Source organism: Sinocyclocheilus rhinocerous, unplaced genomic scaffold (genome assembly GCF_001515625.1).
Source record: "Sinocyclocheilus rhinocerous isolate Xijiao unplaced genomic scaffold, SAMN03320098_v1.1 scaffold1136, whole genome shotgun sequence".
Taxonomy (NCBI): Eukaryota; Metazoa; Chordata; class Actinopteri; order Cypriniformes; family Cyprinidae; genus Sinocyclocheilus; species Sinocyclocheilus rhinocerous.
This window is the reverse complement of record NW_015647033.1, coordinates 1,066,062-1,079,793: the sequence shown is the minus strand read 5'-3', so window position 1 is coordinate 1,079,793 and position 13,732 is coordinate 1,066,062. Positions and strand designations below refer to the sequence as shown.

Below are 13,732 nucleotides of genomic sequence, written 5' to 3'. Positions count from 1 at the left end.
ACTTTTACAAATATTCCAAACAGATATCTTTTGTAACCCGCACAGTTATGATTATATGTGAAGGAAGCAGAACACAATGACCTCAAAATAATTCTTTAACTGATTTAGAGGTTATACAAGAACCTCCGTATCCTACAATGTATTACATGAGCTGTTGGTTAGTCTCTCGTTGTCTGTATAATGCATGAGGCAAACAACTGCAATCTGTTCAAGAACAAGAAACACTTTTTGTTAATCATTCAGTATCCATGAGGAGTGTCTTGGAAAATGCAAATGCAAACCTGTTGTTTATTTTTTAAATAAAAGTATTATGATTACCTTTAATTTTTCTTTATTTTAAAAAAATACACTACATAATGCAAGGTCATTTGTTTCCAACAGGGTCAAGTTGAAGGATGGTGTGGCATTTTTGGGAGCGAGGGCCAGCAACCCTGTTCAGTGGACAGTTAGTCAAGACGTCAGGAGCGAGGGACACAGAGTGGTCACTCTGCACTGTCGTAGGAAGGAAGCCAACTTCGGAAAAAGGTCAGTAACTGTTCAATCTGTCCGTTCTATTAACGCTTTTATTAACAAAGGGGAATTCTGAATCTAGAGACTACTGGTATCAAAGGCGCTATCGTCAGAAGGCTGCTGGTTACTTGAATGACCCAGAAGTTCAAAGTTTAAGATCGAAGCTTAAGGCAAAAACACTGCAAACCAAAAAAATTGTTCTACCCTTGCTCACAATTCTGTTCTCTTTGTAAAGTTTCGGCCAACAAAGATCCAAACGCATGCACATATACAGTGACCTGCACCATACAGCCCTTTGGCCTTTAGCCCTCAAATATAAGCATCTCTGCCTAATGACTATTCTTCTAAACTCTTCTGCTTGTTTCATATACAGGCCCTCTGGAGTACTGCATTATATTATGAAGTGCTAGGAAGTTACTTCACTACATTTCTCAGAAGCACTGCAGTACTTCAAATGGTTTCAAACATGTAACTTTTCCTGTAACAAGCTACCTTAACTTTATAGCTACTTTAAGCTACTAGTAGCTTTGTAGTTACTTCTTGGTGCATTTTTTTTTTTTTTTGTCATTTGTATTCATGTGATTAATTTGAGTCATTTAATGGTACTGAAATGCTGTTCGTACTACACCTTTGACTTTGTTATGTAAATTAGGGTGTTTCATCAGTTGTATTTAGTGTAAATGTATCTGCTTAAAGAGATAGCTCACCCACAATTAAATATTCTGTCATCAATTACTCACCCTCACGTTGTTCCAAACCCACAGGATTTTTGTTCATCTTTGTAAGCAACGCATTGTGATGAACAGATTAACATTGATTAACCAGTGCTTAATTTGTAAATGAATATTTCCCGGAACAAAATCAGCAATTAAAAGCTATACATACACTGTAAAATCTAATTAGTTGGGCTTACTTAAAAAAAGCATGCAAACCGATTGCCTTGAAAAAACGAAGTAAAGTGAAATAGGAATAGTATGTTGTACTGACAAATGCTTAGTTAGTATAGTTTACTTACACGAGAGTTCTAGTAACTAAAAAAGAACTCTAGGGGCTACTTGATCCTTTCAATTAGGTTTACTCATGTCTTAGTATAGCTACTCACTGTCTCCCAGAGTGCATTGCGGCATGAATAACTTATGCAGTTGCTTTGTTTTACAGTTGTTGATTTAATTTGCCAATTTAATTTGCTGTCTTGTGTCAGTAGTAGCACAACAAAAAGAGCAAATAAAATGGTTATTGTTACAATTAATGAAAATAAATGAAATTTAATTGTTACCATTGTTGTGGTTCACGTGCTGAATGTTTAAGTCTGTGTGTGACTTTAGCATAGTACCACACACTATTTAAGAATTAAATAAACCCAATTAAAAGCATCTCGAGGTATTTAGGAAAAATTAAACTGGAAAATGTTCATTAATAAACTCACACACAAAACAATGCACTAATGCTTTAATAAGAAGATAAGTCACTTTCTAAAAGCAATCTATTTATTACTTTTCTTCCCTTGAAATCAAATAACTCTGACTTCATGATGCATTGCTGCATTAACAAGAAGAAAATTATAGTAATGAATATTTTAAGTAAGTGTCACTCAAAACAGTAAGTAAATTGTTTTATTTGCCTTGAAAGTAGCTGTAACTTAATAAAACCTAGTAAGTATAACAACTAAGTAAAGATAACTAATTAAATCTAAGTAAGGTAAACTATTGGAGTTTACAGTGTACAACTTAAATTTTCCCGGAACATACAGTGACATCACTAAACAGTGATAGCGCAACTATAAGAACATCATTCACAAAAATAAATAAATAAATAAAAAGAACATCATTCACAAGTTTCTGAACAAACTTGTGCATTATTCCTTAACATATATACACGGCCTATGATTTTTTTTATGTGTAGCTGATATGATTATTATAAAACACCACTGCTGTGGAAAGTAATGGAGCGTAAACAAATTAAATCACTTGCATTGTCTAATCTTCAAGAAGAGCCCACAGTGCATTGAAACCCTTCTTTTCATCCTCCTCCCTACTACGGACTTTGCTGCGTGTGTCAGTCGCATATCGGTGTCCTTTAGCAATCCAAGATCTAACGTACGTTTCTGGTTTAAATTTGCAGAGGGGTGGTCCAACAAGGCATAGAAATAGCACGGTTGAAATTGTCTTTATGTTAAGAGAGGCGCGGCTTGATGTGCATATCAGATTCATATGAGAGATGCCTCGTTCGCATTCTGCGCTGGAGATGGGAATTGTATTGATGCACTTGAAAAGATCGTTGAGTTTATTTGAGACCTGTTGCCCATTACTGTCCTTATACTCTCTGTAAGCACGCAATACAACTCTGGGAGTGTCGATTCGAAAACGCTCGCAAAGGGACTCAACTTCACTTTCCCTGAATAATGGCCCAGTGAACAATGGCCCAATCATCCTGCTACATCTGGCTGTGTCTTCTCGTCCACCTATACACAGTAAACGTTCCTCTATATTCCTTGCAATAGCCTTGAAAAATTCCTTCTGATCGATCAGTCTGTCACTGGATTTTCCCGCATTCAACGTGACACCTTGGAAGCACTTCTCTTGTATTGCCCTCTGGCTTACTGCTGTGTGTCGCCCAGGCTGATCTGACATAGCGTCAAACACTCGCATTTGTCGTACAATTGATTTGTGCGCATCAATTATCGTGCATTCTCTTTTTTGGAGTTCAACTGATAGTTCTGAAAGTTCTTGAAGAGCGTCAAACATGAGTCCCAAATTGTTAATGAAAGCATGAGAGGATATTCACGTGATGAGACCAGTGTGGGTGCTCCGGGTCACCCTGTCACGTGAGGCATCAGCAGCTGCTTCGCTGAAGTGCTTATAGAGAGCGGGGTAATTGTTCCACACAGCCTCGACAGTTCTGAAGCTTGATGCGACCCACCGAATGTCTAGAATTCTCCCAATTTTGCGCAGCTGGATGTCTAGACTTTCTGCACACTCTTTCAGCTCCATTCTATTTTTGTTTGATGTGTGATAGAGCGAGTAAAGTTTATTCATGAGGATTTTGAAATGATCAGTTGCTCCAGTTGCTTTGAGCGTATCACTCGCAGCAAGCTCGAGTCTATGTGCCGTACAATGCCAGCCAGTGACACCAGGGAACAGGGCCTGCATTCTAGCTACTACCCCACTTTTACGTCCAAACATCACTGAGGCTCCATCAGTTGTTATGGCAATCAGTTGCTTGGAGAGGAATTCCTTTGTAAAGTTGTGTCTCTCTAGACTGGACAGTAGACTGTGAACAATTCCCTTGGCACTTAAATCATCCACTAGATCCACAAATATATCGGCAGGCGTGTCCATGTCTTGTAACTGCAGTCTCATGTAAATGATTAGGGCACTTTTCTTGCTTAGACTTGTTGCCTCGTCAATAATAAGGCTAATTTTGTGGGCACAATTTTTTCGAACACTTTAGGTCTCATTTCAGTTGAGATATGTTCCTGAATACTGGCGCACGCTACATTAGAATGTAAGATACACCCCATATCGATGCCATTTAACTCCTGGCAGCCAATTTCGTGTTCGAATCCATGGGCAGGTCTATTGCGTTTTGCCTCACGACGATATTTAGTCATAATTTTCGTTGACGAAAGCAACACTACTTTGTATACTGTTCGAAATACTCTAGCAGTCATTTCGATCTGTTCAGACTGTGCGTTAACAACACTCTGTATAAGTGTATTCTGACTGGCCTTCTGCAAAATGCCTTCTGCTGCCATATGTGATTTAGTTCGACTGTGCTCAAACACTTTTTTACGAAGTGCCCATTGCTGTTTTGTTTTATCTGGAGTCATGGATGTCACCGCACAATTCACCCACTCAGATGCTAATTTCATCCCAACCGTTTGGTCAGGTCCAAGCAACCCCACACTCTGACAGGTGCGACAGCCCAGTTGTTGATTTTGCATAATCAACCACAGATATACAACTTGCTTGTTCTTAAACTGTTTTTGAGACCAAATATCATTCATTTGATTGATGGAATTTTTTGACACCGACAACGATGTTGATGCCTCTTCCATTATTTTTGACTGACTTAACTCGCTTTGCTTCTGTCCCCTGCTGTCCTCATCCAGGGCTGCGGTTCTATCTTCACGGGATCTCTTTTCATCAGGCACACCATCAGCTTTGCTCGTAGTTGTAAATTAAAAAAATGAAAATGTTTAACTGTCTCTTTGACATTTTGTGCACAAAATGATAAGCACCAACCAATGAGGGTGATTTTCAGCTTAAGAAAGCTGATTGGTCAAAAATATATGTTGAAAGCCAATAGCTAACAACCTCTAAATACATCTGCATAAACCCACTCAGCTGTGCTGGCTCTCTCACTCACTCACTCATTCACACACACACATACACTGTCACGTCACCATGCACATGTTAATGCCGGATCTTTTAAAATAAATACCGGAACACAAAACATGAAAATCTGACATTTTCCGGAACAGGATCCGGCTCAAATTAAATACTGTGATTAACACACATGGAGCACATCAAATATGGTAAACTGAAGCTCAAAAGTGCATCTTTGACACACGAAAACCAATGGGGTGTTTTTTTGTGCGTCAAGCAAGTACAATTCCGCTTCCGTTGACCATATTTGATGTACTGTATGCACGCGTGTTGATCAGTGTTTATTAATGTTGTGAATAAAAGCCTAAATTAAATCTGTTCATCATATAAAGTGATCACATCTCTTCAGAAGATTTGAATTAAACCCATCAATTCATATGGATTTGTTTTACTTTATGCAAGTTTTAGTTTAATGGACTTTCAATGGATGGACAGAAATGTCTCAGGTTTCATTAAACATATGAATGACAGTAAATGATGATTTTTGGGTGAACTGACCCTTTAGGTTTAGTCCCTTGCTGTCTGTTTAACTGAGATAGAAAATAGAGATGCAAAAATAAATTAATATATAATGGAATAGTTTTATATTTATTCTTTCCCAGTGCTGATATTAAACCTAGATCATTTAGTTTGTTTGGTGGTTTTAGCTTTTTCTGTTATGCAAAGTCTATGGTTTATATTTATATTCTTGGTTCAGATTTTCAACCTGTTTTTTTCTCCCTTTGAAAATGGTGTTAGATTACATTTTCTGGCTGAAAATTATTATATTATACTCACTTTGCATTTCTCCACTCATAAATTATAAAGGCATTGACTGACAGCTGTGCTCTCAGCCCTTATAGGTCCCTCACCTCTTTCAGCACCTCTCTTTGGTGCCATTTGCATATGTAAATGAATCTCACAAACACACCCCATTCCAACCCCTGATTAAAAAAAAGAAACTCTGTTTTCAGTGCCCAAATGTGACAGGGATATAAAACATCTATGTTATTTAAGTCTGAATCATCTCGCTTTGCTTTTTTCCTATCAGACTGCAAATACATTACTTTCAGATGTGTCAGTTCATATAATGGCCACACAGTGTGGGGTGGTAAACGGTATCGACAGAGCACTGAGCTTTCATGCACTCATTTTCAGCCTAAAGAGAAAAATGATGAACATTAACAGAATTTTCTTTCCTCGCCTGTAGAGTTTTATATAAATCATATTCCAATAATGTACAGTTATTTGATTATGCTCGCTCATTGAAATTCCTATTCCACCTAATGTGTGGGTGTTTCAAGAAGATATTCTTGTTACTCTGACATGCTTTACCTAATTGTAATTTTTGTCCCGGGCAACTGAAAAAATTACATTTTGGGTTTACAGGGGCTTTTAAAGTTTTATGATTCGTGCACAAGGGAGCTGTAGTTTACAACTGCTTCAAAAGCAGTTACCAAATTCCCTTTGACTGCTGGAAATCTGAAAATATATCCACCAAAATTAAAATAAAACTTACTTCTCGGCAGAAAAACAGTCAAAATATTCCTTTAAACCACCTTTACCTAAGAGATTCTGGGTAAAGTTATTCTCCCTGGGTTTCAAACCCTTGCTAAATTTACTGGCTTACTGAGAGTATGGGAGGTAAGGTTGCTTTCCCTATGTTTCTCATCTGTTCTTTTACTTTAGAGGTCAGGAGATGATGGTGACAAAGGTGCTAGCTCCAGTCCACAGGGGGCAGATTGGTAATGAGTTATTATACATCCTCTTTGATTTCTCATGCTCTCCACTACATCACTAATGAGTCCTTACACATTGTACCTTTTTCACTCTGACAAAGGTTGATTTGATCATTTTTCTGCCTAATGTGTGCCTGAACTAATGTTTCCTCGGTAACACTTTACTTGAAGGGGTGTGCATAAGACTGACATGACACCTTCATAATCATGACATGACACCTACATAATCATGACATGACACATGTCATGAATATGAAGGAGGTTTTATGCATGTTTATGACAACTGTCATTAAGTGTCATTCGCTCAGTTATGTCATTTTTAATGCAAATATGACATTATTTGACCTAACCCTAACCTAACCCTACCCCTACCCTTACCCCTAACCATAGCCCATAACAAAGACATCTCAAACAATGTCATCTTTGCATTAAAAATTACATAACTGAGCGAATGACTCTTAATGACAGTTGTCATAAACATGCATAAAAAAACCTTCATATTCATGACATGTGTCATGTCATGATTATGTAGGTGTCATGTCATGATTATGAAGGTGTCATGTCAGTCTTATGCACACCCCTTCAAGTAAAGTGTAACCGTTTCCTCTACAAAGTTAGAAAGTAGCTCTGTTCCAGCCTTTACTGGTTTAAGCTGGACATAGCTGGTTTAGGCCAGTCAATCTCTTAACCTGGCCAAGTTGGTGTTCAGCAAATTTTGTGGTCAGCACCCCTTTAAAACCAGCCTGCTAAACCAGCTATGACCAGGCTAGAAGACCAGCTAAAAGCAGCAACCTGCTTATTATTATACATTAGCTACTATAATCCATTTGAGTCAAATTTGGATGATTTCAAGAGCTGTTTAATATGTTTACAAAGGACAGGACACTGTCATTTTATAGGGACTACAAAATGTTGTCTTGGCAGCTCACTGCTAGGGTTTGGAACAGAGTATGTAAATGTATTCAAATTTTAAATATATTAAAAGTGTTTTACATTTATTCGTTTAGCAGGCGCTTTTATTCAAAGTGATTTACAAATGAGAAACATCAATATTAGTTTTGGTTTGACACCAAATAAGTTTTTATTTGTTTAAAAGTTTAAAATGACTCCACTGTTCTACAATTTAATTAGAATTTAAAGTTCTTGTTATGATTTAGTCCATTTGTAAGAATTTGCAATCAGTCACTGTGTAGGTGATAATTGAAGCGGTGGTAAACCAGAATTTTGGGCTGCTTAATTAAAGCACTACAGGACAAATGGTAGAATTAGCCATTTTGCATTTGAAGGCTTGCAATGCCAGGCATGACAAACTACCAAAGCCTCTGATGACTCAGTTGAGAGCAATAATACTGGAGCGTGTCTCAGATAGAGATGTGAAGTTGATAGTCGTCTGAAGCTGAAAATGATTAAGAAGAAAGCAGAAGAAAGAAATTATGTCAGTTTCTTCAGGGAATATTACAAGTCCTCAAGATGTCTCTGTCAGGCAAAGCAGCACTGCAGTGTTTGAATGTGTACATTGTAAAATCAAAGCAGAGAAGCTACAGATCTGAGCTGTTATGGCTGCTCTTGCTGTCTTTTTGCTTTCTTTAACCTTCATGTTCTGCTGATTATTTGCATGCATTTGCATGAAATCAACCTATAGATAAGATAATTCTGAAACCCCTATTGAAATTATTGAAACAACAAATACATTTAAAAAAGCATAAGCTAGCCTGAATCGGTTTCCTGGTCTCTCGACCTCATTAGTATGATCTGATTTGCAAGTTTTAGAGGAATTTTGGTTAGGCTAGTTTAACACCAGCTTGACCAGGCTTAAACTATCTAGGTCCAGTAAACCAGCTTGTTTAACCAGTTTATTAATTTTTTTGTTCTCTTACTTTCTACTTGCACATCTTCTGTCTCTCCACTCAGCTTGACTGAGGAGGATTTTTTTTTTCAAATTCCTCTCAAATGGTGTGTGAAATGAGAGGATCAGTTACTCCTGGAAGGAACAGATGTGCTTCCAATGAATTCCTCATGCAGAATCTGCAGCCCTGCCCTATCCAGAAAGTAACAATCTCTACTCACCCTACTAGAACGATACGGCAAAACTCAACCAAATGTCTTTATAAAAGGCCCTCTTTGCCAGTGAAGAACATGTCAAATTTTGTAAGCCAAAGTACTCTGTTTTTGGTGCAGAAGTTCAGTTCGCTGGCTCATGTTTCCATGGGTAAAGAGGCTGTAATTGGGCCTTTAATTGGGCCTTGAGTGCCATGTCTGGCTGCGTTGCTCGCTGTTTTGTGCTGGTATTGATTTAGCAGTGGGAACACCACTTATCGAGGTGCTTGAAGCGGCACAGCAAGCCGTCTAATCCTGGGGTTGGGACTCTGCTCAATGGGGCAGGCTATAATCCCCCATACCGTCAGTGGCGCGGAGAGCCAGGGATGATTCCCAGCATAAAAACGAACACGATACTCTTTCATCAACTTTTTATTCTTTTCACTGGAGCGCCACAGCAGGGATTAGATTGAGCCATCTTGTCTTTTGTTTTGAGTTTGTCCTTTCTTCTCTCAGCCTGCCGCTGGATTGATGAAGAGGAGGAGTCTCAGGTGAACAGACTGACGCTCCCTGTTCTCACTCTCTCTTTCTTTCCTTGTCAGATGCACTACGCTCTCATCAAAGCATGGTTGGCAGGTCAGGCCTGTTTTAATGTCTGTTCCTGCACAACTTTTAATGATTTCTCCTTTGTTTTTTATAAAGGCTGTGGAAGAAAGCTATACGTTAGCAGTCCCATTAATCTCAGTGACAGTTGCTCGGCTGCTGCTGAGATAAATCTGAGATTATTCATATATGCGCTAATGTTTAAAACAGCATTTATTTGAAATAGAAATATTTTGCAATATTACAAATACTGTATCTGTACTGTCACTTTTGATCAATTTAAGACATCCTTGATGAATAAAATAATTAATCTAAAAAATACTTTTGAAGGTGTGTGTGATCAATAATATATTAACCATATACCCATATATTAATGTGTAAGTCATCATCTTTCCATGGCAACACATTAAAACACAGATAATGAACAATTTAAGAATTTCATGTTAAATGTTTATACTTTTAAATTAATATTTAAAACAGTTGAATATTTGGAATAATTTAGCACTTTCTTTTGCAATCCGCATGGAAGCCGTGCGGATTGCAAAAACTGATTCCAAATCATCAGTTCTTATTCTGCTGGATCTATCTGCTGCTTTTGATATTGTCAATCATCAGATCCTCCTGTCCGCCCTCTCATCACTGGGCATCACAGGGATTCCACTTTGCTGGTTTGAATCCTATCTCCCTGGTAGGTCTTTCAGCGTGGCCTGGGGAGGGGAGGTATCCAAAGCACATCAACTGGTCACTGGGGTTCCTCAGGGATCAGTTCTTGGACCCCTCCTCTTCTCCATATACACTACATCACTGGGTCCCATCATACAGGCACATGGCTTCTCCTACCATTGCTATTCTGATGACACACAGCTCGATCTCTCATTGCAACCAGATGATCCAATGGTAGCTGCACAGATCTCAGGCTGCCTGGCGGACATCTCGGCATGGATGAAAGAACATCACCTACAGCTCAATCTGGCAAAGATTGAGCTTCTTGTCTTCCCTGCCACTCCAACTCTATAGTATGATTTCTCCATCCAGCTAGGTTCTTCTACAATTACCCCATCAACTTCGGTCAGAAATCTTGGTGTAATCTTTGATGAACAGCTGACCTTCGAAGACCACATTGCAAAGACTGCTCGATCTTGCAGGTTTGCATTGCACAACATCAGAAAGATCAGGCCCTTTCTAACGGAGCATGCTGCACAACTTCTTGTCCAGGCCCTTGTCATTTCAGGCTAGACTACTGCAATGCTCTTCTGGCTGGACTTCCATCAAGCACAATCAAACCTTCCTGGCTGGTGGAATAATCTTCCCACCCCTATCCATGGTACTGAATCCCTGACAATTTTCAAGCGACAGCTGAAAACTCATTTCTTTCAACGCTACTTGACTTCATCCTAAATAAAAATAAATAAATAAAACTTTGTTTTTCTCTTTATTTATTCCTTCCCTTTCTAGCTTGTACTTATTTGTGACCCTGGACCACAAAACCAGTCATAAGGGTAAATTTTTTCGAAATTGAGATTTATACATCACCTGAAAGCTGAATAAATAAGCTTTCCATTGATGTATGGTTTGTTAGGATAGGACAATATTTGGCCGAATTTTTTTTTGAAGATAGTCCTAGTTACAGTAGGAAATTTACAAAATATCTTCATGGAACATGATCTTTACTTAATATCCTAATGATTGTTGGCATAAAATAAAAATCAATAATTTTGACCCATACAATGTATTTTTGGCTATTGCTACAAATATACCTCAGCGACTTAAGAAAAAGGTTTTGTGGTCCAGGGTCACATATGAACAATGCCTGAAACTTGGTATGACGAGCACTTCCTGTGTCTGTTTGCCTCTTTAAGAAGAATCGCTTTATGTATTCCCCAATTGTAAGTCGCTTTGGATAAAAGCGTCTGCAAAATGACTAAATGTAAATGTAAACTTTCTAATGATTTAAAATTTAATTTCTTTGTCTTAAATTACATTCCATCTTTGAGTAAAATTGACTAAGATTAATTAATATGACATGATTTAACACTGACTAATTTTAAAGATTTTTTTTCATCAAAAAACAAAAACTAAGATTAAATCATCTATAATTATATATGATTGATATATTTGATTGATTGATTTATTCCATAAGAATACACTGCTAATTTTTAATGGCCATCAGTGGATAAAGATGTTTTTTTGCAGCCAGCAAAAGTTATAGTTAAACCATGCTAACTACCCAAACCTTGACTCTCTGAGTAAAGTTGCTGTCCCTTTCTTCTTCTTCTTCTTCTTCTCCTTGATTTTGTTATGTTGTTGTTCTTCTCCTCCTTTTTCTTCTTCTTTAGGGTTTATACAATTTGCTTTCCCTCCATGCTGCAGCCAAATGCAATTGATTGCCCGTGCACTTCACTCACAGGGAAGATGTTCAACACCTTAAAGACATCAGACATAGTTTGGCTTGAATGCAAACTACACCCTATCCCCCGAGGTGTTGGATTTAAATTCAAAACATGCTTGTCAGCATCCATCTGTCAGACGCCTGCCTCTGTTTAGATAAGAAATCTCGAACTCGCTGAATTCGTGATGAGGGACAGTGAAAGAAAAACGTTTGCAGGAACAAACACGCACCCATCAGCCATTCACAAGGCAAGGGTATTTTAATGAAAGAATCAGGCTTCTTCATACAAAGCCAATCACACTAAACAGTTTCTGAATATATATAAGGCTGTGCGGTGATTTCGAAAGCAGCTCCTCTGGTTGCTGCTGGCCTCTTCTCTGGTTGATTTCATTAAAGTTGTGTGTCTGGACCACTTAATGGGGCTGCTGATCCAGAGTTGACCCTGATGTGACCTCGCCTCTCACCCTCTGTCTTTCTACCTCATTAATGTGCCAAGGACACTAGTGAAGTTCCTCTCTCCTCATGCGTGCACACACACAGTCTCTTATGTTGCTGGCTCTTTGTCAGAAGCATCACCCCACAGGTCAGTGCACTATTGAGCTCTGTTAGTATCTGCTTGTAACAAACTCTCTCATTGCGCTGTCAGAAACCCCAGTCACATAAAGGGCAACAAGGACAAGTATAAATTGTTTCTGATATAGATGTGTTTTGGTCGGAAACTAATCTGTGCTTTAGAATGAATCTTTTAGGTCAGCAAATCATTCTTGTGCACATACTTTTGAAGTCAAGTAGGTTTATAACACCTGCAGAAAGCTATTAAAAGCTATTATATTATATTATATTATATTATATTATATTATATTATATTATATATAGCTAATATATTTGTTACTGAGTGACTCGGTGGACAGAATCAAATGATTTGAGATCAAAATCTCCACTACTATGGTCTGATACCCATTCAATGTCATGCTTGTCTTTGATACAGGATAAAAAATGTTTAGTGCATTTTTTGTTAGTTTACAGCATGTCTCTGTTGTGCAGTTTGACATTCCTGGTGACACAGACATGCGTTTTTCTGGATTCTTGACAGCTTTAGTCTTCAGGGAAACTTCTAGTGCTTAGAGACAGCTCTGAACATACATTCTCAGTACAGATTTTATCCGTGTTACCTAATATATGAGGCGTTTTAAAGAGGTTATATCATGTTGAATCACATTTTTATTTATCTATTGTCACGAATCCGGTCCATGAACTTCCGTCTGCTAGCCATCAGAGGTCACCCTTTCCATTTTCATTGACTCTCGCACTACACAGCTGTTTCATATCACTCACTCACTATATAACACTCACTCAAACAACCATTCTCGGCCGAGTATTGCTTAGCCGGTTATTATTCCTAGTTTCTGTTATCCTGCCCGTGTTTCCTTGTTTTGCCTTGCCTTGTCTGTTTTCTCGGTTTCTGATCTTTGCCTGTTTTCCTGGATTTATCCCTCTAGTCTCGCCCCTGTGATTCTGTCTGCCGATCGTTGACCTACGCTAGCCCTAGGACTATTCTTGTGTTTTGCCCGCCATATACCTGTTTGCCACCGTTCGACCCTGCCTGTGTTTCTGACCTCCTCTCATGTTAATAAAGCTTGCACATGGATCCGCACGTCTCACGTCTTGTCAGCCCCGTAACAGAATACTCGGCCACACAAGGATCCAGCAGCTGTTCAAGTGGACATTGGCCAGGTATGGACACGGCAAGAATTTTATTAGCCCTTAAACAAGGTACACGATCATTGGAGAACCATATTCTAGAGTTTTTAGCCATCGCTCACTATTCTGATTTACCAGACTGTTTATTGATAGAGTTTTTCTGCGATGGCATAAATCAACCTCTTAGGGCTAAGCTTAGACGCGAGGGTCCACGTTCATCACTCGCTCAGTTAATGGATTATGCATTGTTGACTGTTGGATCTTTGTTTACTGTGGGTGTCGCGGAGGAAGAACGCGACACAGTGTCTGTGACTGAAGTGGCGGCTGTACCAGAGCCTGATCGCAAAATGGCGGACACAACAGCGCCCCGTTATGTCACAGCTGAT

At 38.6% G+C, this 13,732-nt stretch overlaps 1 protein-coding gene across 1 annotated transcript in view; it reads left to right on the top strand.

Annotated features, from left to right (window-relative positions):
* Positions 1-381: 381 nt before the first annotated feature.
* Positions 382-13,732, top strand: part of LOC107708339 (transmembrane protein 132C-like) — a gene marked incomplete at its 5' end in the record, with an annotated part of 71,959 nt that continues 58,608 nt past the window's right edge. Inside the window, one exon of the mRNA XM_016512532.1 lies at positions 382-525. Coding sequence (XP_016368018.1) covers positions 382-525 — 144 coding nt within the window. The remainder of the gene's footprint in view (positions 526-13,732) is intronic.